Here is a 25,007-nt window from a genome sequence, read left to right as displayed (position 1 = left end):
TACACAATAAATTGTTTAATTTATTCAAAATGTGTGAGTTTAATTGTTTCAGTGCTAAGTAAATTTAAAATTGGACTAGAGACGTAATTTTAGATAAAACCCTCATTTGAGAGGGGCATGTATGAATCACAAAGGTACCCTTTAAGCATGTGTCTTATACTCAATGATGAATTAGATATCCTTGTTATTATCGCTAAAAATGGATTATTTTTTAGTTGTGGTTTATCAGTTAAGTTACTTGCGATCATATGCTTTAAAGACGAAATAAATTGTAAAAAATAAGCTATAAAAACAAAGATATCCTTCTATTTCTTATTCAGATAGAGTTAGAAATTATACCTACAGTCCCTTTAAGATAAGTTGAATACTTAATTTTACAGAATTTTAAATCTATTAATAATGGCTATTTTTTATTATTTAATCGTAGAAAACTTTAGAACTGGAGCAATTGCACACAATTCCGCAAAATTCCATGCAATACGCGAACACTTGTGCGCAATTCCGCACAACGGAATTCCAATTGGAAACCCTAATTTCCATATCGTTTTGCCCTTTACCTATAGAATTTGATACGGTTTACATGGCTGTTTTCAGACAAGTTTAAAGGTGTCCGTCCTGCCACTGCTAGAAATTCTCCAGAATTACTCCACTCTGCGTACATGGTCTATAATACAAAGCCGATCAATCGAGTCCATATGTTATTTTCATTGTCACGAGTTAAATAGTAAAAAGAACGTACATGTATAAAGTTGTAAACTCTGTTTGTCTGTCTGTTTGTTTGTCAGATCATAACTCAGGAGCCCCTTGACTGATTTGCTTCACATTTTAATGGGGGAACTCGGAAGAGCCGCGAAAACGTTCTTAACTTGGTATTGAGAATTGAGAATTGAGATTCTAAGTTGAGTGGGTCGAGTTCTACAGGGAAAATTAAGTTTCTCGGTAAAATCGACCAAGTCCGGGTAAACGGCGGGGAGTAACTGTGAGTACCCAGGGCAAAGTTAAAGGAGAAAATATTCATTTATGCTACAGCCAATGCAAAATGTTTAAATGACACAAAGTTTTCGGGCAAAATCTTATTATGAGACTCAATTCTAAAGATGAAACCAGAGAACAGTAGACTGATTGTTGTCTTTTTATATCCTAACCTACAAAATGTCGCTAAAGATTTTGAAACTTTTTGACTGGTTTTATATTTATTTTCAAATTAGAAAAGCCTAATTAAAAGAAAGAAGGAAGGCGTAGGGTTTTTATTCCACTGTTTTCTGGTTACTGCACTAATATAAGTAAAATATTACCGATTTCTGCATAATGTTACCTGAAAGCCAGTATGAATATGGATGGGACTAACATCATCATGGCCGCGTACAAGATCTATATCTCCGTTAGTATAGCTGACAGCTAGAACACTGACTTTCTAGAAAAATATCCGTTGTAATTAGATTATGATATTTTTTTACATAGTTAAAACTTAAAAAGTTAAGTAATTTTTTTGTTAAAGTATTTTCTTAGTATTACAGTTGCATGGTTTCCGTAATTCAAACCTAAAACTAATTTTAAACTGTTTGCAAAACGAAAAGCAAAGTAAGAAAGTAGAGTGTTTTTTTAACATGTGAGTTTTCTGCTGGTGTACCTGTAACCGGTTTTCAGTTAGCTGATGCGATGAGTCATCTCTCTCCTCCATATTGAATTTCTCACAGTTCCAGGTGAGATTTAGGATGGATAGGTCGGTAGACAGCTCTACCCTTGTCACAGGGTTTCCATGCAGATCCATTACCATAATGTCCCCTTGCACGGTTCCAATGTAAACCTGAATCAAGAATTCAGAGATATAATCTTAAATAAATAAATAATAAACAGGGTTCAAGCGCCCCAACGTTAGGGCTGGGCAAATTCTGACTTATTTTCTGGCCGTTCGTTAACGGTCGGTTAAAACCGTTAAAAAAGACGAGTAAGTTTTCGTTAAAGGTATTTTCCGTTTTTTTAATGCTTCCGTTTCTTAACTATAATTATTATTAACGGCGTTAACGGCAGGCATTGTTAACAGTGTTAACAGTTAATTTAAAACACATCCGTTTTGTGTTTTTTCATCGGTTTATTTATTTTTCAAAAACGGCTTTTTCCTCCCGTTAGCAATTTAAAAATTAACGAATTTTGCCGTCGGCTAACAAACTGTTCTGTTAATTTAAAAAAAAAATCTTCGTTTAGTCACTTCAGTGTGTCAATATATATAAGGGGGCTGAGAACTGTGGCTTTGTGGAATATAGGTTCAAGGTCTAGGGTATATGTATAGGGCCAAGCACTGTGGCTAGGTCAACAAAGGAAGCTTTCTAAATATCAACCAGTTTTTTACGCTGCGAACCAAAAATCGAACAGTATTTTAACAACTACTCATGTTGAACTTGAGCTAGAAACAAGCGCGCTGTATTTTAAGAATGGATATGTCTAGGGCTACAAATTAGTATTAGTTACATGGTGAGTTAAAACCTAAGTCCAAGTCGTTGCGACGCTTTAAAGTCGAGGCTGTCTAAACATTTTATGACTAACTTTCATAGTTGTCTAGATAATGGTGTTTACCAAATAACGGATCAAGCAAAAAGTATTGCAAGGATCGAAAAAGAGCTTGTAAAAGTTAACAATGCTACCCTAAAGTTCTAAAATGAATAATAAAAAATCTCCAATTATTGTTCGGTCCAGAAATCCGAACTGGAGAATATATATTTTATGGAAACCAAACCAATAAAACTGGATTTAAAGCTCAATACCTGACACTCGGTTCCTCAGGCATTAAATATAAACCGACACTATCAATACAATAACAGGAGGAGGTGGGGATCTTTCAATGGTTTCACAATCTTAAATATTTCTACAAACATGCTTTTATCTTTTTTTGAAAATAGAATTGCAAGGAATTCTAGAAAAGGAAGTTGGGTAATATTTCATAAACTATAGCACAGAGTAAGTAAAAAAACCCGAGATTATCGATGTTTTGGACAAAATTTTTGTTTGCTTCGGAATTAAGTCATATCAAAATTTAAATGTGAAGAAATAAGATTTTCAAAATATTTTTGGAACATTAAAAAAGCATTCTTTGAGACAGTCAAATTTCTTTAAATATTGTTGCAAACATGTGAATAATTGAAAAAGAAATCACAAAGTAGAAATCTAAAGCTAGGCATCCTTATCATGAATTTTCAACTTTCAAAAGATTAGCAATTCTTTTTGACCTAGAAAAAGGTTTTTAAGATGATATTAAGAATTCAATATTAAGTGTGCACAGTCCATTTAGATCCAACCTACTTATAAAAAGTCTCATAAATGTTACCGCTCTAACTCACTTTTGCTTTTCTTTAGTCCTTTATATGTACATTTAGTACTACAAAGCACCTGTCGTTAACTTTGGTTTTTAAGAAGTAATTGGCAAAATTCTCGTGGATTTTTGCTCGAAAGCTTGAGACCTTTTAAATCACAGTGAGTCCTTCAAAATCCAAATTTGAATTTAAACTTTTTCGCGGATTTTTTTCATTTCTAGTTAAATTTTTGATGAAATTCTGGAAAGCAATAGAATACACATTTTTCCATATATTTTTCCAAAAATCTCGACATTTTTATTCTCACATTTATCTTTTTATGCCTCAAATCCAAAGAAATAAAAAAATTTTAATTTTGTCCTAAACATCGATAATCCCGTTTTTTACTCACCCTGTATATATGTATAGTTTGTTTAAAGAAGTGGACACTCAATCTGTATATACATAGCTCGAGTTTGAATCTTTTGAATTGATAAAAAACTCAACTAACTCTTTCTTTGGAGGACATATTAATCGATCTATGATTTTTAAGATACGAAATTATAGCCAGGTTCTGTAAAGCAGATTATTGCATTCTTTTTTTCCCACCACTAGATAACTTACAAACCCCAATTACAATTTTTCCCTTCGTAATTCATTTGTTGAAAATAAGCTTGACACTCGAAATCTGAAAGAGCCATGTTTATTATGTTATGATATGTTATGTTATGATATGTTATGTTATGTTATGTTATGTTATGTTATGTTATGTTATGTTATGTTATGTTATGTTATGTTATGTTATGTTATGTTATGTTATGTTATGCTATGTTATGTTATGTGATGTTATGTTGTTATGAAATGGACTTATGCGTGTAATGACGGTAGTATATAATGCACAATAACTTGCTATTATAAGTGCTTAATCCGCTAGAAACAGCTGACTCATATTTTTGCAATCTGCAATTGATATTTTCTGGGGATCATTTCCGAACAAAGAGCTAATACTCTTCAATGGTGATTATCGGGTTTAATGCTTGATCCACTCTTTTTATTAGTCTCTAGATTAAATAATGCTTGTTCTCCTTTTGTTATTAATCTCCAGATTAATTAACCGATCGGGATTAAATTAAGGATATCCCATTCTAAAGTTTTCAGCTACGATCAGCTGAGAATAAACACATAGATATTTAAATAATACTTGATTAAACAAAGCTTTCAAGGGTACCGTTGTAAATCGGGTGCTGCGGTTGCATATTTGAGTTACTATAGATTTAGACAACCATAGCAATATATCAAGGAAATACAAGAATTGAGTTAGCTCAGATAATATCAGCTTGGATCTATTTACAACATTCTCAGAAAACCAGAAAATAATATTTATATTTCAAAAACAAATGTTACAAAAAATACCTTTGTTATTTTTCCAAGATGCTTGGGTTAAAACTGAGAGCAGTGGGTCCAATATATTGTTGGTAATTTTTAACGGAATGTTTCTGATATCTCTCAATTTTTATACTGCCAAAAAGTTTCCATGTAATTTTGAACAAAATGTTCATAATTTANGCGGGGTGTAAAAAGCTACACCTCCCTCTACGTCCTTTTAAAGGAATTGAGGCTTGACCACACACTAAAATTTTCAAATTCGTTTATATTTTCAACCGGATGGTGTAAACGTGGTTTGATATTTCAATCCTAGATTTTTTTTCAAACAGACTTCATAGTTAGAAATATAAAAGGAATTAAGTCATTGCCACAAACTCAAATTTTTTAATCCATATTTTTTTCAGTCCAATTTCTTAGGCATGAGATATTTCAAACTATTAATTCTGTTTGATCAAATAATAGTTTGAAATATCAAAGGTCTACACCATTAAATGACAAAGATATAAGGATTCGAAAATTTGAGTTTGTGGCTAAGACTCAATTCCTTTGTTGAAAATATATAGAAATTAGAAAATAAGATTTTGTGCAGAAAAGACTAAATTCTATTTTACCTGGTTATCTTCAGGGGTCCAAATACCGCAGGTAGCTGTAGCATTCTGTGGTAAAGTAGTTGACCAGTAGCGCTGACCAGCCACAGATCCAACCAGAACAAATCCATCCTAACAAATATTTTATTAAAGGGACTGTATGCAACGCTTCAAGTGACCCACATATACCTTGACAGCCTGAATTTGTTGTAAAAAATGTGCTATACAATGGGTATTCCAGATTGTTCGGTACGAGTGAATGTAAATATTGTACATGTTACACTAAACCGGTAAATACTTGTACCGGCTTGGATCATGCAACGAAGGGAGCCATGTACACCCTTAATTTATAAAGTGGCGCTCCCGATTCACAATGGTACTCTTTAGCCCTTTATCCAGCAGAGTTCAGCTGACGGAGTTGTTTTACATTTATTTTTTAAATTGTGAGTTCTTTTTATTGTGACTATTGCTCAGAAAAAGGTGTATTTTGGGGATCGGACATGCCACCAGATGAAAGGAGGGTCCTTTAAAATAACGGCTTGAGTCCCTTTAAGTTTAGGATTAATTCAGGAGATTTGGTTTAAACATTCAATAGCGTCGCAAAAATCTGAGAAGTCTTTTTTACAAATTTGTATTCTGTAAAAGTTTTAACTTTTCCACGTTGCCAAAACTTTACTCTGGCTAATATATGAGACCCACATTTCTCATTTTAAACTTTACCCCGTAAATAGACAGTCTAGATAACATTTCCAATGAGCCTCCATTCTAAAAGTGGCATTTTCTGTTCAGAATTTACTGACTAAGAATCATAGAGAATAGGATATATATTAGAGGGGAATTTAGAGAATCTCTCGGTATGAATTTTTTCAGTCCCTTTCAGCCTGAAAGGGATTTCAAAGTGTACAAATCATGTAAATGTTCACAAATGATATGCAGTAGAGTACATTAATACAGAATTTCTTCCCTAGACAATTCATTTCAATTTCGAATTTTTTAAACTGTTAAATAAACTTTATAATGAATTAGGTGAACAAAAAACATCATTTGATTTATAATTATAGCGGAAAATCATCGTTTGTAAAGTAGAAGGCATAGAGTCTATGTGAAATGATCATTGGTCAATTATGAAACCAGCCTATTTCATAATTTGGTTTTCTTTTAGAATTAATTTTAGATTTTCTATAAAATTATATTCCAGGGCCCAAAAGGTTATATAGCATAAATATGTGAAGTACATCTGCAGTATGGAAACAGTACAACAAAATGGCCGTTTTACACTTTTTTCTAGTAAATTTCCCTCTAATATATATTCTATTCTCTTGGTAAGAATGAATGAGATATCCATGATCTCATTTTGAAAATTGGTTATTTCTTATCGTGGTTTCTTTATACAAGTGTCTTACGGTTTTCTCATTAAAACAATGAAAGAAATTGTAAGGATTTGGCAAAAAACATATCTTCCACATTATTGTTGAAGCTGTTTAAATGTTAATTTTAATCTATATATATAAACTTTGGTTGTCTGTCCGTTGGTATCCAACTATGTTATTTTTTAACAGTGCATACAAAGAGAAAATGTTTAGAATTGAAATAGAAGATGGGCGCACCTTGCGCCTTGAAAGCCTTTTATTGTCATATTTTGGTAAACCCTGTATAGTTTGCGGGGGAGTTAATGAATAAGCAAGGTTTAGCTTTGCCAAAATCGCAGACTCAACATTTATATGAAACTCCAGACATCAGAATATGAAACTCCAAACATTAGATTATGCAACTCCAGACATTAGAATATGAAACTCCAGGCATCAAAATATGAAACTCTAGACATTTGAATTTGAAACTCTTGACACTATAATATTAAGCTCTGTAGTGTATTTTGATAATTTAAAAAGAATTATAATGAAAAAACTGTTTTATGTTTAACAAAAGTACAATATTTGAATCAAAAGTTTGCAAAAATAGATTTCCAATATTTTTCTGACATTGACAGATATTTTCTACTTTTATATTTCTCACTGAAGAAGGAACAACTTTATCAAGTATGGAAAAATTATATTCAGTGATAAAATCATTTTTTGAAAAAATTGAAAATGTTTGAGAAAACAGTTTTGTTAAAGCTTTGTATATTGTGTCATATACTGTATACTTTGATCAGTGTATGTATAGTGTTTCATAATATATATAATATATAGTAATGTCTGTGCTGTTGTACTGTATATTGTGTATTGTGTATAATATTGAAAATTGTACATTGCATTGTATATTATGGATAGTAATTTTGTATTGTATTTTATTCTATTGTATTGTATTGTATTGCATTGTATTGTGTTGTATTGTTTTGTAATGTGTTGTGTTTTGTATTGTATTGCATTGTGTATTGTTTTGCATTTTTGCATTGCATTGCATTGAATTGTATTGTATTTTATTGTTTTGTATTGATTGTATTGTTTATTGTATTGTATTATAATGTATTGTATTGTATTGTATTGTATTGTATTGTATTGTATTGTATTGTATTGTATTGTATTGTATTGTATTGTATTGCATTGTATTGTATTGTATTGTTTGTATTGTATTATAATGTATTGTATTGTATTGTATTGTATTGTATTGTATTGTATTGTATTGTATTGTATTGTATTGTATTGTATTGTATTGCATTGTATTGTATTGTATTGTATTGTTTTGTATTGTATTGTATTGTATTGTTTATTGTATTGTATTGTATTGTATTGTATTGTATTGTATTGTATTGTATTATATATTGTATTGTATATTACATTATATTTAATAGATTGTACTGTATTTTATTGCATTTTGTATTGTGTTTTATTGTGTATTGTATTGTATTGCGTTTTGTGTTGTCTTGTATTGTATTTTTGTATTTTGTAATTTATTGTGTATTGTATATTGAAAATTATATATTGTATTGTATTATATAGTGTATTGTATTGTATTGTATTGTGTTTTTATTGTATTGTATGTATTTTATTGTGTATTGGATTATGTATTTTATTTTATTGTATATTGTTTTGTTTATTGTATTGTATTGGATATTTTATGATATATGGTATCGTGTATTTATTGTATCGTATTGTATTGTTTCTTGTACTGTATTATTTATTGTTTTCTATATTGTACTGTATCATGTATTGCATTGTATATTGTTCAGTGTCTTGTATTGTATTGTAATGTGTTTTGTACTGAATTATGTATTGTTTTCTATATTGTACTGTATTATGTATTGTATTGTATATTGTACAGTGCGTTGTATTGTATTGTATTGTCCATTGTATAATATATTATATGTGAACGTATGTATTACTAATGTGCCAACTTTTCCCCAAATGAATATACAGTGTCAGCATACAACAAAGAAAGCAGAATAGAATTTTTTTTTAAAAATCTTGTTTTCCAAAATTTTTTTGTATTATTTCATACTTAGTGACAATAATTAACTTAATGGAAACTTTAAAAAACTGTACTTCATGTGCATATTGTAACGAAATAAATGCAAACAAATGATAAAAATATCAAACCATGGCTATACGTGGTACGTACTATTTATATAAAGTTTGACTCCAATGAGTCTAAACTTTAGAACCCTTTTTCACAGATTAAATGTAGATTTTCCGTATTTTCAATTTTGCACTATTTTGTAATTAAGTTCAGTTTATAAGGTATTTTAAGCTATTTTTGACAGACTTTGAATGAGAGATGAAAATATACTAAAAATATTTTGAAACATAGTTAGTTGTACGTGACTCACCTGGTAACAGATTAGCGCCATTCTACCGTCATGTGACCAGGCAAAGGATTTGACCGGCGTGTTTCGGTCATTTATCAGCTCTATAGACCAACGACCCTCATACTGTAACACCACAAACATTCCCTATTTACCAAAATACGTATTTTTCCTAATCGTTCCTAAACGTTTTTAAACACGAAAAATGTACGTTATTTTGATAAAATTTTCGAAGAAAACGTTGACAGATTTGTCAACTTGTTTACATCCAAGATTTCATATGAGAAACTGAACATTTGCGCCTTCAACCTCTAACCTTTTTCATCCCCATATCTGTGCAACCTGAATGTGTAGGCCTTAAATATTTCTAACTTTGGCCTTTCGATTTAGCAGAATTCAATGACAGGAATATTAATTTAATTTAACGAATAATATGACAGAAGAAAGTTATTTATTAAGAATTAATTAGGAAAAGGAGGAGAAAACAAAAAGTCCAAAATCCTTTTATAATGAAATGAATGATGTATTCGACTAAAGACAAGATGTGAAGTGATCTGATCAAAGATGAATAAGATATCTTTATTTTTCTCATTTTTAAATTCAAGCTCCTCTTCACGTTATGCTGCCAACAATAGAGTTTATTGTCAAAACTTAATACATGAAAAGGTAGAAAAATTAAGATATCTTTCTCCTTGTTACTCAGGTAGAAGTTGAAGGTGAACTGCTGTGAATTGAATATGCCACTCTTTAAACAGATGGTTACTTAACATTACGTCTCTAAATTCCATGGATATATATAATAGAATATACAGAGTGTCCCACGAAATACGACAGTAGGAAGAGAACTTGAAGGTCGTCTTTATTTTTGATATAATTTGCTGCATTTTTTTGCTAGCCTAATATTAGAAGTAAAATTCTTTAGATAATAATCACAAAATACCCCTAGTCCTGGCATTTCCAAAATGTGGTTTGCCTTTTTAGCACTATATTGCCCGGGATAACAAGAATTTCAATCTTATTTCGACAATTTTGGTTTTATTTAACAAAATTGAAATCTGAATTAAATTCTTAATATCTATGGTAAAATTTAAAGCACAAAAAAGGCAGATTACATTTTAGAAAAGCCAGGGCTAGGATGATTATATGATATTTGTTTCAAGAATCATACAGGTTAAAGGTGGTTGAAAACTGAATGTCAAAAATAAATTCAAATATCAAAGACAACTTTTAAGTCGTCTTGCTATTGTCATGTTTCGTGGACACCCTGAATCCTAGTCAAGGTTTAATGTAATTTTCTGGCTGTAGTGTCATGCAGTTCGTTAGACCCTGGACTTACATTTTGTCATTGATTTTTAGTTGTTATCAAAAGAATTATAAATACATTGCAAGTCTTTAAAATTTTGTAAAATTTAGCCTCTTTCTTTGTATGATAGAAACAGTCGGAGATACTAAAGATTTAAACAATCTTGGTTATAATTAATGCTTGGAATTTTAGACTTATTTTCAAATATCTCAGTCAATTCTCAAGGTAAAAAAAAGTGGCAGACCGCATTTCGGAAATTTCAAAATAAGACCCATTTTTTGCTACCCAACTTTTGGGAAGCAATGTTATGTTTCCAAGATTTTAGCGACAGTAACTCATTTCTGTTTAATCCAGGGCCCACGATCTACCAAAGCTTTTCTCTGATTTGGACCCTGCCCTTATGACTGTTTAATTAAAACAAAAAGTAGCCAAATACCTCGTCAGATAACTACTGTTCAATTCAAACTTTTTTAGAAGAACAAATCATTTTTATAAAATAAACAACAGACAGAATGAACATTTCTTAGAGTGAAACTTGAAGTACACTATGCAGAGATTTAAATAAAATTCCCAAAAAATCTAGGGCCCCCTCAGCTTTAACAGCTGTGAAGCACACCCACAAAATTACATGTACGTTGGCCAAAAATAGTATAGATCGATAGATAGAGGCACATCTACAAGCGATCGTTAGATAGATAGAGGCATATCTATAACCGACCGTTAGATAGATAGAGGCATATCTTTAACCGACCGTTAGATAGATGAGGCATATCTATAACCGACTGTTAGATAGATAGAGGCATATCTATAACCGACTGTTAGATAGATAGAGGCATATCTATAACCGACCGTTAGATAGATAGAGGCATATCTATAACCGACCGTTAGATAGATAGAGGCATATCTATAACCGACCGTTAGATAGATAGAAGCATATCTATAACCGACCGTTAGATAGATAGAGGCATATCTATAACCGACCGTTAGATAGATAGAGGCATATCTTTAACCGACCGTTAGATAGATAGAGGCATATCTATAACCGACTGTTAGATAGATAGAGGCATATCTATAACCGACTGTTAGATAGATAGAGGCATATCTATAACCGTACGTTCTAGATTCCCTTTAGACATAATTTTTGCAAAAAAATACAAAATTTAAAGTTTAAAGTTGTGAGTGTTCCTTTATCCAGACGAAAATGATCCCGGTTGAGTCGCATGAGGCGAGCTTCTGATACGGCTCATTCCAGCTCACTAGCGTCACCTAGATAAAGATGAATAAAACTAAAGAAACGATTTTTTGCATCTCCATTGATGATTTTTTTAAGAATAATACATATGTGTATATGTACATATTTGTAATGAGAAAGATAATTACATATTTTGGACAATTAATAAATTTACAGAGAAATGAATTTAGAGACACCATTGGACAAAATTGATAAATATGCGTTAGTTTGCTAGGCTTTTTTACTTATAAACTGCCCCGCGAAAATCTGAAAGATTATGGTCAAAACAAAAAATTTAAAGGGATTAGATCTGTTCATATAATTTGTTAGAGGGAACATTTTGTGCAATCAATTAAAGATATATTTTATAGAGAGTACAATTTTCTAAAGTGATCAACATCTCAAGTTGTTTTGGAGCCTCTGAATAGTAAAGAACATCAGTATTATCTCAAAATTGTGTCATTCTTATCATTTTAAAGATATTGATGTTTTACCATTTTAAGTGTGAGAATCTATGTATTGCATGGCGTAAATGGAACCTAATCCGTCACTTAGGACTGATTGCAATGACATCTAGTAAACACAAAGTGAGTTTGTTTTCTCTTCAAACAAACTGAAGAAGAAAGGGTTTACTGTTTGTTCTACTCAAGACTGTATTCTCTTCGGAGTACGCGGTCAAAGAATTCGCCTTTAAATAACTTCCATTGAAATTGAGTTTAAATTCTTTAAACACTAAGATCGAGACAACTCTGAAACCGAAATTTTTCGACAGCCTCGACTTTAAAGTGTCGCAACACTTTGGACTTTGGTTTTACCTCACAAACTTACTTATACTTTTTTGTAGTCCTAGACAAATACATTTCAAATCTCAAACGCGTTTTTTATAGCTTAAAAAGAGTGATTGGCAGAATACTGCTTGGTTTTTCCGTGAAAGCGTGCACATCGTAGTTTGCAGTTGAAGGGGCGTATGCAAGAATGTTTAAATGGGGGGGGGGAGGGGAGGCATAATATTTATTAATTTTCCCCGAACCCCCCCCCCCCTCTAAGACCGATGTTTTCCTACGGTGATAACCAGAAAATTCTGAAATATGAAGACGAGTTTTAAACTCAAGTTAGGACTAGTTCAATGAACATTAGACATAGCGATTGAACAGTGTAAATAGACCCTTTTTACTTAAATTGTGCTTTGCCAAGTTAATAGCAAAAATGTTTGCTTTGTAATAACATCAAAACGCTTAAGTATTGCTATAATGTCGTCTTTCTATTCCATTTTTTCTGGTTATCACCGTACATTTCCAGGAGGAGGGGGGGGGGTACACCCATAACCCCCATTTTTATTCACTACACTTGTTCGTAAGATAAAGAAATAGAGGAGCTACAAGGTCACAATGTTGCACAAGAAATGCCTCCCTCTGTCTAATTTTACAGTGAAATATCTGTATGTGAATTTATTGTGTTTACACAAATGTTGTTATTTGATATATTTATCTGGGACCAGGGGTGGATACAGGGGGGGGGCGGGGGGACATTCGCCCCCTGAGATTTCGAGGCACTCAGAAGAAAATAAAAATGTGCTTTGCATCTTGATGTTTTTGATTCTATTTTTGGAATTTTTTGTTCCTATTTTCAGAATAGCTTCTCGATAGCATGCTTAAGGGAAAGAAACCCTAGTGCAAAACAGGAAAAATATCTGTCTTAATAAACTATAATGTGTGAAAAGTTAAAAATCTACTTTTTTAGTCTTTAAACATTAATTTTGACTCTTTTTGAGTCTTTTAAGTAAAAAAAAATTTCTCCTGCGGGGCGATTTTTTGTTCCTAATTATGAATTTTGTTTTTCTTAAAAAATCTTGCCCCCCCCCTCACTTAAATCCTGTATCCGCCCCTGTATGGGACATTATAAGTTAATTATTAGTTGATTGATTGAGACTGTTCCAATTTCCTGGCATTTTTACAGTTAGAGAAACTTACAGCACAAAAAGGTCAATCAGAAAGAGTTAAGAAACATTTCTAAAATTAAAGTTAAAATATTTTCTTGAATTAATTTTCATAACAAATTGTCATCATCAATTTTTATTCCTATTTTGTTATATTTTGCAATATTTAAATTAATAAAACAGTCGAACAAACTTTTTATTCAAACAAAAAAGTTTTTCTTGAAATATCTAAAACTCAAGTGGTAGCAAAATTTGAATATAAAAAGAAAAAGGGAGTGCGGGGTTTTTAGGTTTAAACTCTCCCAGATATTTTCAATTGTTTGCTAATATATCTTACTTATACCTAGCTTCACTGTTTTGGTCTTTCTTTTGATTTTGACGCGATGATTTTAAGACAAGGGATTTTTAGAAGAAATTGTTTCTTACGAGAAATCTAAAAAGGATTAGGTAAATGCACTTATATTGATGATCTAAAGAGAACCGATGTGAAAGGTAGAACCACCTAAAATTTACAACGATAATCATTCAAATATGTGTACGTACCTCGGATCTATGACCTCTAAGATTATAGTTTGTGCGAGCTGGGATTTCAGTAGGTTGACCTCCAGCGGAGAATGATGTCGTGTAGGTCACTCCGACAACCCCTCTGATTAAAAACAATTGTAAAAGTGATTTTCATTTCAAGACGTTGTTGGTTAACAAAAAATTTGCTTTTGTTTCAAAATTTTTACAGTCTCCAGTCCATACCCTCATCTTTAAACCATTCGATTCATTATTAATAATTATAAAAAGGAATAAAGTCCTTGCCACAAGCTTTTATTTTCTAATCCCTGTATATTTTCTACCCAATGTCGTACATCGTAGATATTTCATACTTTGAATCTGTTATACCAAATAATTTAAGTAGATCAAAGGTTTACCCCCTCAAATTGCAAAGATATAGGGATTAGAAAATTTAAGTTTGTGTCAAAGACTCAATTCCTTGGACGCGCGGTTTAAACCTCCGTGAAATTAACTTTGAAACCTATTTTCGATATTAAAATACAATGACTCCAAGAGGAACATCTTTTAGCGATAAGATGTGCATGATGTGCATGATGTGCTTGCTGTGCATTATGTGCATGATGTGCATGACCCTAAACTTAAAAAATAGCCATTGTTATTTTTTTACAACCCCTTTAAAAGAAACTATTTGATTTTACGTATACAACAGATAGAGATTGTTAAAGTTAAAGAAACTCCACAACGCCATAATTATGCAAAATTATTGCAAAATATTTGCATTGAGCCGGCGATTTAAAAATTCAAGAAAATTTGACTCAAGTCTAAGCTGTCGATGGGCCTTTTTTACGGTTTGAGCTTTCGGATTCAAGCTGCATCTTATTTTCCACGGAGTTGGTTTCTAAAAACCGGTTTAATATTATATTTGGCGGATTTTCATGGAAGGATTGGAATTGGAGCATTCCAGGTTTTTATGAGAACAAAACTCAACATTGAGCCTTATTCTCCACTGAAACCAACCAAGGTCGGTTTTATTTTCAATGGGCCTAACTCCTTAAGTCGAGCCTAAGATCTGATAAATGTCAATCATGTGACACAAGCTGTCGTCAGAGTTGAGTCTAAGATTGATCTTAAAGTTGGGTTTATGGAATTACGACCCGAGCCGAAGCTATTAAATCGCTGGCTCTGTAGAGACTGCAGGCTGGAGAATAATTATTAAAATTGTTTCGTTCCTAACATTAGCTGTAGCCAGCCAACCCTCCTGGTAGTAATTATTTCTAGACAATTTCCAACCATCCTCCTAAAGTATTATTTTTTTTTATTATTATTATTATCATTATTATTATTATTATTATTATCATTATTATTATTATTATTATTATTATTATTATTATTATTATTATTATTTTCATGTTAAAAAATTGTCACTGAAATATTTAATTGTTAAATCTTTTTGACAAAATGAAAACAAAAAAGATAATATTTTTTTTTATAAAATCCTTTATAAAAACATTCTAATGGTTCCTCTTTCATTTTCCAAAATGTTTTTTTTTTGTTTCAATTGTTTATTAAAACTACAGAAATTTAAGACAAAATAATTTAAATTTAAATCTAAAATAGACAGAAATTAAAAATACCTCTGGTATTTCTTCTGGAACCTTCCCCATCCATGATAGAGAAGATATACAGCAGTCTCCTCCACTATTATTACTGCGCTCCCAATGCAGATGCATCCTTGGAACAAAATAATTATTAAATACTTTTATAATTTGTTAAAGCAGACACGCGAAATATTAAAGGGACTGTAAAGGGAAAATAATAGGGGGTTTAGGCTGAAACTTAGACACTTTCTGAGTTGATCGCGACCTTTATGAATTCTATTTGATGTTCCTGTCTCAAGAAATTGATATAAAACTGATATAAACACATATTCAGCAAAACACAACGAATCTGAAAATTACAATAACCCAAAGAAGCCTAGACAGCTTAGGTACGCTCATATTGTAATTTGAATATATTACTTTTTCATTTTTAATAGATAATTGATAATATAATTAATACGTCTGTATCATATGAACAGAATTTCCACCAATGGCAGTTCAGTATCACAGTACTGGTACAGTCCGGTACAGTACTGGTACAGTCCGGTACAGTACTGGTACAGTCCGATACAGTACTGTTACAGTCCGGTACAGTACTGGTACAGTCCGATACAGAACTGGTACAGTCCTATACAGTACTGATACAGTCCGGTACAGTACTGGTACAGTCCGGTACAGTACTGGTACAGTCCGGTACAGCACTGGTACAGTCCAGTACAGTACTGGTACAGTCCGGTACATTACTTTTACAATATGGTACAGTACTGGTACAGTCCGGTACAGTACTGGTATAGTCAGGCACATTACTGGTACAGTACTGGTATAGTCCGGCACAGTACTGGTGAAAAAAAAGGGTTTTCAGTGATGTATTTGATACAAATAGCTGGGTAGCCCGGTAATCCAGAACACAAAGAAGTTTGTTTAACATAAGTCGGAAGTTTGTTTAACATAAGTCGGATGTTATTGTCAAAAGTCCAGCAAGTGTTTACTTTAAAACACATTTTCACGCATTGAATGTGAATTTTTCGTATTTGCAAATATATACTTTTTTGGTTTAGCTTTTTCTTAAATATTTAAGTTGGGGTTTCTTGCGCTATTTTTGAAGAATTTTGAATGAGAGATCGAATATGACTTAAAATAATCCGATAGAGAGAGGATGCATTTAGATTTAGATAAAAGAACTGAGCTTTTGTCAACTCTAGTTTTCTGATAATTTTATCTTTGCAACCTGATGGTGTAAACCGTTGATGTTTATATTAATTAGACTATTTGGTCCATATATACGACATCAGGATGCAAAGATGAAGAGATTATACCAATTCGAATATATTTGTTGCTCAGTTTCATTTTTTGTAAATTTGATTTCGACTAGAACCAAGATTTCCCTTGTAATACCAGTACTATTTGGTGTAGATTGCAGCAATTTTAGGCGCCGTTTACAGTGTGTGTGGGGGGGGGGCAATGGGGAAATTATGAATTAAAATTATATTTACATAAATATGTTTTGGTTTTCTTATCTTCATTAGTAATCCTTAACATATAGTTCCGTTAAAAAAGGTAGTTTTGGATTTATTTAAATAAAACATTTCGTTATGGGCAGAGATAATCTTTATTTAAGTTTTAACAAGGATATTTGTAGCGCGACAAATATATGCGTTAAACAAACGAATTTAAGAAAATGCCCATCCCTTGTCCATCCATTGTCAGTTTTGAATAGTATGATCTCGTCGATTTCCAGAAAATGTGGCGCTTGATTTTAACAGTTAGGGCCGCAACCTAAATTACCTTGTAATAAGCACCAAGGACTATGGACGAATCGAATTTTTTAATTTTCATGAATTTCCGGAAATTTTAGCTACTGAACCAGACATAAAAAATTATTAATCTTATTCTATTGACAACTCCAAAACTAGAACACTTCAACACTTTAACATTTCAACACTTCAACACTTCAGCACTTCAAAACTTCAAAACTGGACAACTTCAAAACTTCAAAACGGGAAAACTTCAAAATTTCAAAACTTCAAAACTCCTAAACTCCTTATAACTCCATAAATAAATAAAAAAAAAACATTTAAAATCTTATTTTTTATTATTACAGTCAAGAAATATCTGCTATTACAAATAGCAAAGGATGCATGAATCTTTGATATCGGTTGAATGTCCTTGGTTTGTTGCAGTTTGGTGTCATGGTATGTTTATGTATTGCTATATCAATTTTGAAGAGAAATAAAATGTTCGCATTAATATATGTTTCGTTACAACCCGAATACAGGATTAGTACATAAATATTTAAAAATATATCTGCGCTGCTATAAACTGGTTTTAGGGCTCGGCCCTATTAGACGAGATGGCGTAAATGACTTTACATAATCTATTATTAGAAAAATATTAGACCTGCAAGAAAATATAAAATATGCACACACAAATTTTCTAAGGGAAATTGGGTTTTTTCAAAGTATAGGCTTTCTTACTTTATAACCATGATTCTAAGTTATTGAAAAAAATTGTCCAGATTTTGCCCGAAAGATGTTTAAATCTACGTCATTCTTAGAAGTAAAAAGAAGAAAACCCACAAATAGAATTAGCTTATAAAACAAACAATCTTTTTTGGTACACTTTTTGTCATTTATCAACTATTGGAAATCTGAGACGATTTTAAAAGTTTCTCGATACACCCTGTATATCCAATATATGTAATAACCAATATAAAGTAAATGAACCAACCTTGTCCTAGTCAGCTTACAGCTCTAACCTAATGAATATTTATTAGATTAGGGGGAGGGGGGATACTCCAGGAGAACAGGGGGAAACTTATCTTCCCCTGTTGCTCGATTCCCCCATTTCTTAGGGGTGAGTCATCATCTTAGAGCGGGAGGGATTCTCTTGAATTGGCAGATGTTGGAATCAGTTCATGTTTCTCTTGGATATTAAGTTCGCCTGCTTTTCTGATTTTCCCCCTATTTTTCTGTTCTCCTTGCCATAGATATTATTTATCTAAAGTGAGAAAATTTACATAGATGAGATAAATAAAAACATTAAAGGCATAGAAAGAAACTCTCTGCTAAAGAAATTATTTTTCTCATTTAATTATGTTATATCGTAGAGAACACATAAGTTAATAAATGGACTGAAAATATTTTTGCTCTGAATAACCATTTTATTGGCGGATTTTTTAGTATCGCCTGTTCACAAAACATTGGAAGACACTGGGGTACTTTGAGTACACTGTGCAACTGTGTACGGTGTACTATATACTGTGTACTGTGTACCTTGTACGATGGAAAAGGTTTTGTTACTGTGATGGTAGAATCTCGAATAAGATGGAGAGAAAGATAGATAAAGGGGAGGCCGAGGATTTACTTAGAAATATATTGATAGATAGTTGTATTGAGGGAGGGAGGATGGTGGAAAGGGCCCGGAGGCTGAATACTTTGGTCGATAGAGGACAATCCAAACCAAACCAACTTGTTTCTATCTCTCTAAATATCAGCAATTTTATTGTACACTTGGATTCATGGCGCTTCTATCAGCAGGGGCGCAACTTAGGGGGCTGGGGAGTATCCCTCCAGACTCATTCAAGAAAAATGTATACATGGTATAAAAGATCGTAAAATGCTGCAGATTATTAAGTCTTTGATTTGTAATATATCATTTATATTTCATTTTAATATGTAAATGTAAAACAAAACAAAACTCCCCCCTCCCAACCTTCAAGCTACAATTGTAAAGAAACAAAATCCGGATAAAATAGTTTACAAAACTTTCAGACGAAACAGGGGTTTCCCCAAAGGATGAAACTGTAAAGACGACCAGGAACTTTTATGACGTTTAAATACAAGGTTGAAGTATTCTGTCGTGTGCATAGTTTCTGTTTAAGGCCTTTTTATGATTTGTCAAAGAAAGAAACAAAGGAATTGAGTCTTTGCAACAAACTCTAATTTTCTAATCGCTATATCTTAACAACCCAACGTCGTAGACCTGAGATATTTCAAACTATGGATTTAGTTTGATCAAATGATCTAAGTTTGAAATATCAAAGGTTTACACCTTCAAGTTGCAAAAATATTGGCATTAGAAAATTTGAGTTTGTGGCAAAGACACAATTCCGTTACATATGCAGGGAATTCAATTTTAATTGCGCACACAGCCGTATCTGAAGTCTCATTTTTTGTGGCTTACCCTGCATTTCAAATTTCCAAATGGTCCACGGTCCAATTTTTGTGATATTATGAGAAAACAAAATCTATTTATTCCCAAATAACAAGAAATTCAAAACATTTTTGTCTTTCAATATTAGATCTTTCATAAAAGCAGTTATCATTGAGAGCATGTAAGAATTCAATCTACGTAAGTGAAATATATTGTATAATAAGATGATCAGTTTATATTTAATTGATGAAATTGTGATTTAGAGTCATAGTTTACTGGGACAAGGTCAGAACTGCTAAATCAGCGTGGTCAGACCTAAATATTGATTCAATTCCTCTTCCATATCCTGTGTTCTTCATTCCGTACATGGATACCTAAACCATTTAGAAGTTCCCTCATAGGACATCGAGATCATGCATATCAATAAAGGTATTGAAACTTGTTGTCGAGATTATTCAAGGTTTTCGCCAAATTTCCATTTTTAAAAAGATCTGAAATATTAAAGGTTGATATCATCAGGTTGCCAAGATCAAGGGAATAGAAAATTTAAGTTTGCGTCAAGAACTTATATAACGTTGATTTAATTTCAATTAAAAAATAACAAGACTTTCTTTGACTCTAATTTATGTGTTCCGAATACTAGTAAAGATATCTGCTTGTAAACAACATCAAATGCACATCAAAATTGCCTTAATATCGTCTTCATATTATACAGTTTTCTGGTTATGACTGTAGTTAAATGAAAAACTTAAAACAATAACAAAGGCAATATAGAACTAGTTATTTATATCAAAAGTGAACAAAACCTGGGAAAAAAGGGAAAAAAGGTAAATAGGGAAAGACTTGATAAAAAATATTGCATTGTGTATATCATAAATGAAAATTATTTTAGAATTTTTTTAAACACATTTAAATGTTATAGTTTTATTACGCCGCGCTTATTCTCATCCAGATACTTATTTTCTCCGTGATTAGATCTTGCTGAATGTAACCTTCGTTGCAGAAACAGATTTGCAAATATCAGGTTTAGTATCATGATATGCATGTATGTTAAGAGTGAAAGTATACTGTTTAAAGAGATTGCTCCTATATTTGAGCGTGTACACTAATCGATTATACCATCTTGCCTGTTCAATCAAAATACAAAACATACATTATCAGTGCCATGCCTTGGTTTTACATGAAAACGAAAACATTTTCGTGCTTCAAGACAGATTTCAATAAATTTATCTTTAAATTCTTTTATTTTTATGCGACATCATTCAATGTACGCATATGAATAATATGTATAATGTATATGAACAACAAAAAAACATAGATTGTTACAAAATTCATAATTTGTAAGACGGTGTGCAACATCAGGTTGCAATTTTATAGGGATTATAAAATTAGAGTGTGAGGAGTGTAATCAGCTCCTTTAGATTCAAGATTTTTTGGTTTAAAAAAGTGTTAGTAACGATTCTTTATACTTTATGAAAAACATTTAAAAACCTAAAAAATATTATACGTTATATAGTTCACCTAATTATTTGTTAAATGGTATAAACGTGAATAGTATTTAATTTCCCTTTAAGATCTCTTCAAGAAAGTAAAAGTACTTACCAGTTTTAATATTTGATACAGACAACTTGCAGAACAAAACTTAAATCAAGATAAGAATTGAGTCATTGCCACAAACTCTGATTTTCTAATCACTATATCTTTGGAACCAAATGTTACATACCTTAGATATTTCAAACTATGAATTCTGTTAGATCAAATAATCTGAGTTTGAAATATCAAAGGTTTACAACATCGAGTTCTAAAGATATTGAGGTTTAAATATTTGATTTTGTTCCAAAGACTCAATTCCTTTATCAAACAATGGGAACAATTTAAGATCGCATCATTTTAAATTTTTATATCTTATATATTAAAAGTTGTAATCTCTGTTTGTTTGTCCGATCATAACCCAGGAACCCCTTTACCGATGTGCCTCAAATTTTGATTGGGGAGCATGGGAAAACCACGGGAGTGTTTTTTGCTTGGTTTTAAGATTTAATTTGACTTTTAAAGTTAAAATTTAGTTTCCTGGTCAAATCTATTAAGTGCGGGTAAACGGCGGAATTAACTATTAGTCCCCTGGGCATCGCTGGGTTCCTAAGCTAGTATTGAATAAAATAAAAGTACTTTATATAATTTTAATGAAATATATTTTTGGGTTGAAAATAAGAAGGTTAGAGAGTAGAGGGGGGGGGGGATATAGGGTCGACAAACTCTCTATGCGTGTATATTGTAGAAGTAATACTTACACTAGGTGTGCCTAGGATGCCTAGGGTGCACGCACCTTTTACAATCTCCCCGGCTCTTCTATAGCCATTCTTAGGCGTTCAACTCTCCAATATTCTACCCGCCATTTTTTTAGCATAAAATCCAACAGATCTCGATCTTTAGATTTAATATGTCAGAAACTTGGCAAGATTTGATACAATTTTGGGGAGAAAACACCCCTGGTTTTTAGAAAATACTTTGGGGCGGTTGCTGCCCAAAAAAGTCTTCAAGTGGGTCAGGCGAAATCTTAGGTCAGTGCACTCTCTTTCCCAGTTTTAGATACCACAGTTCCTCAGTCCATCAGCGATCTTTATCTAAGGTACAGCTTTCTCATCTAGGGGCTCAGATATCAAACTGACTTATTCCGAATATTTCTGCCTATGCTTGGACATTTAATTTTTACGTGTTATCTTATCTTTCAACCAACCAACCATTTTAATACTACAGAATTGGATTTGTTTAACTAAAATATTGGAATAAGAAACTTAAAATCTATAGTTGACCGTATTAAACCTTAATTAAACCTTTCAGAGTTATATCATCAAAATATAACTCTGTGACGGCTGTACGGAAATTATACTGTCTGTTTAATGCCTTATATTCATGATTCCCTTATAAACTTATGAGTCCTGTCTTTCTTCACCATTTAAATGAATACGCATTTAATTTAACCTTAGGATTTTAAGCGTTTCAAGTCGTCTTTATAATCTCATCCTTTCTGGGTCACCCTGTATATAAATTGTCTATATTTTTCAAAGCAACCTGCAATTATGCCTTCTCATAAATGTAAATAAGGCTCATAATCATGTTTTTTTGTCAGAGGAAAAATAATTTTAAACTGTCCAATCTAAGGTATTGGGTTTTTGCCACTAAATCAAACTTTCTAATCCCAATATCTTTTCAACCTGTAAACTTTTGATATTTCAAATTTAGATTAATTGATATAGCAGAAATTATAGCTTGAAATATCAAAGGTATACGATATCGGGTTGCAAAAATATAGGGACAGGAAGATCAGAGTTTGTGACAAAAGCTTTGATTCTATTTCAGCCTTCACTAAAGGTTAAACGCAGATGATAATGCAAAATAAACCAATTTTTTTAGTTAATTTGATTACAAATGTATCTGAAAATGTTATTTTTGCAGAAGTCTTGGAAATAGGTTGCAATAAGTTTGATTTTTATCAACTTTTCTGTCTTAGAATGCGTTTTATTTTATTGCTGTGTTTTGTGGGGCTTGCCCTCGCTAGGCCACAGGTAACGTTTTCTTAAACTTTCTATAACAGGCTCATTTTTCTCAATCGGTTCTAACATTTAAACTTTTTATTAGCTTTTAGAGATATGTTTAGCAATTTTCTATGCATTTAAGGTTTAAAGATCCAAAAGGTCTCTAATGTTCAATTAATTACAAAATTTTATTATTTATACTTTTTTTGATGAAGCAAAATCTTTACTCTAATCCAATATATGTAAACGATTATTTCAGCTTTTGCGAAGGCTTTTTATAGTCTAAAAACTAACCACCCATTTCTTATCAAAACACAGTCTTAACTACTTTTTCGATCAATATATATGTTAATTCTAAATATAGTGTAATTACTCCTAGAAGAACAATAATATTTTGTGTGTAATATCAAAATATCAAAATTCTAACGAATATATCAATTTGTGAGTTATTTCTTACATTCTGTTCAAAATTTAGAACAAAATTTTCGATATTAGATACTTTCTAACGGTTTAAGTAGGAGGACGATGTTGCAGCTTCTACTGAAGCTTCTGACCCCACAACTACTGAAGCTGCTGTAGCTGAAGCAGCTGTCAAGGATGCTGAATCAGACGCAGATTCTACCACCACAACTGCTCCTGAGAGAGTGGGATCTGAATCCGGGTCTGAACAAATAAATCTTGCTGACACTTCCGAGTTCAATGATCTCTTAGATGTTGTTGAATCTGGACTTGACACCGATGCACAGGTATTTTTACTTCCCCGTTTCTTAGGTCAGAATTGATAAGTAGAAAGGTGTAGTGAAACTAGTTAAACTTCATCAGAAAACGCAAAGTGAATCGGAATGCAGGTTATTAGAATAAATGGTTTAAAAAATATAGATGAATTTAGTTTTAAGTTCCTCAGTCCACTGCTTTTATAAAACCTTTATTATTTAGGTCGCATTCCTTAAAACCAGTTTCTTAGATGTTTGAGTAAATAAAACGAGGTCATTTAACGACATATGAACAAAATTTGAAAGTACAGGGTGTCCCAATAAAAATTTATATACGGTCAAGTGTACTGTGTAATATTGAATAGGTGCAAAGTGTTTAAATTGAATATACCATATAGTGTATTTTATGTACTTAATTATTTTTTGTGGTATTTTTATAACTGCTGGGAAGCATCATAGATTAATTAAAATAAAAGATAGGACATTAGATGTCGCCTTTTCAAGATTTGGATGAAACTCGTTCACGATAACCTTGAGGCAGAATCCCAGAGGAGTTTCGCGCAGTCGGCGTAGAATTACAACACAGAGAAAGCCTGTTCTACGCCGACTGCGCAAAAATCCTCTGGGCTGCTGCCTCTGGGTTATTGTGAACGTTTTTCATCCAAATCTTGAAAAGACAACATTTAGTGTCCTATCTGTTATTTTAATTAATCTATGGCAAGCATCGTTAATGAAATACTCATTCGTCAGTAAATTGAAATGTTTTTTGGCACACACTGTATATCTGAATTCCTTGATAAAATTAAATCCTTAAACATGTATTTGAAGCAAACTGATTTAGAAGCTTTGCGCTTTTTAACATTTTAAAGTTTTTTATATTTTAGGGCAGAGCTTTGTTTGTAACTGTATCTATGATTTCAACCTCAACCATCCCCGCCGTCCCCCTAGAGGTCATTCTGTGTTACTGATCTGTGTAAGCTCTATCATGAGAAAGGACTCTTAGTAATTTTTCATAAAATTTGTTTCTTTTTT

The 25,007-nt window shown here is 32.0% G+C and overlaps 2 protein-coding genes across 2 annotated transcripts in view; one reads left to right on the top strand and one right to left on the bottom strand.

The window, feature by feature from the left end:
* LOC111700970 (tubby-related protein 4) overlaps positions 1-18,345 on the bottom strand; it is a 51,356-nt gene extending 33,011 nt beyond the window's left edge. The window contains exons 1-10 of the mRNA XM_023472063.1: positions 18,302-18,345; positions 15,611-15,707; positions 15,206-15,273; positions 14,016-14,118; positions 11,491-11,571; positions 9,027-9,128; positions 5,285-5,392; positions 1,631-1,807; positions 1,316-1,414; positions 558-664 (exon numbers count right to left, since the gene is read on the bottom strand). Coding sequence (XP_023327831.1) covers positions 558-664; positions 1,316-1,414; positions 1,631-1,807; positions 5,285-5,392; positions 9,027-9,128; positions 11,491-11,571; positions 14,016-14,118; positions 15,206-15,273; positions 15,611-15,706 — 941 coding nt within the window. The 5' untranslated portion in view covers position 15,707; positions 18,302-18,345. The remainder of the gene's footprint in view (positions 1-557; positions 665-1,315; positions 1,415-1,630; positions 1,808-5,284; positions 5,393-9,026; positions 9,129-11,490; positions 11,572-14,015; positions 14,119-15,205; positions 15,274-15,610; positions 15,708-18,301) is intronic.
* A 3,904-nt stretch (positions 18,346-22,249) lies between these two features.
* On the top strand, positions 22,250-24,943 carry LOC111700989 (uncharacterized). Its single transcript, XM_023472092.1, has 4 exons — positions 22,250-22,355; positions 23,238-23,292; positions 23,781-24,008; positions 24,860-24,943. The coding sequence occupies exons 2-4, from the start codon at positions 23,239-23,241 to the stop codon at positions 24,941-24,943; spliced, it is 366 nt and encodes a 121-aa protein (XP_023327860.1). The 5' UTR covers positions 22,250-22,355; position 23,238.
* Positions 24,944-25,007: the final 64 nt, after the last annotated feature.

The sequence above is a fragment of the Eurytemora carolleeae genome, unplaced genomic scaffold (assembly GCF_000591075.1).
Source record: "Eurytemora carolleeae unplaced genomic scaffold, Eaff_2.0 scaffold386, whole genome shotgun sequence".
Taxonomy (NCBI): Eukaryota; Metazoa; Arthropoda; class Copepoda; order Calanoida; family Temoridae; genus Eurytemora; species Eurytemora carolleeae.
Note: the sequence above shows the minus strand (reverse complement) of the source record. Positions and strands in the feature narration are given on the sequence as shown.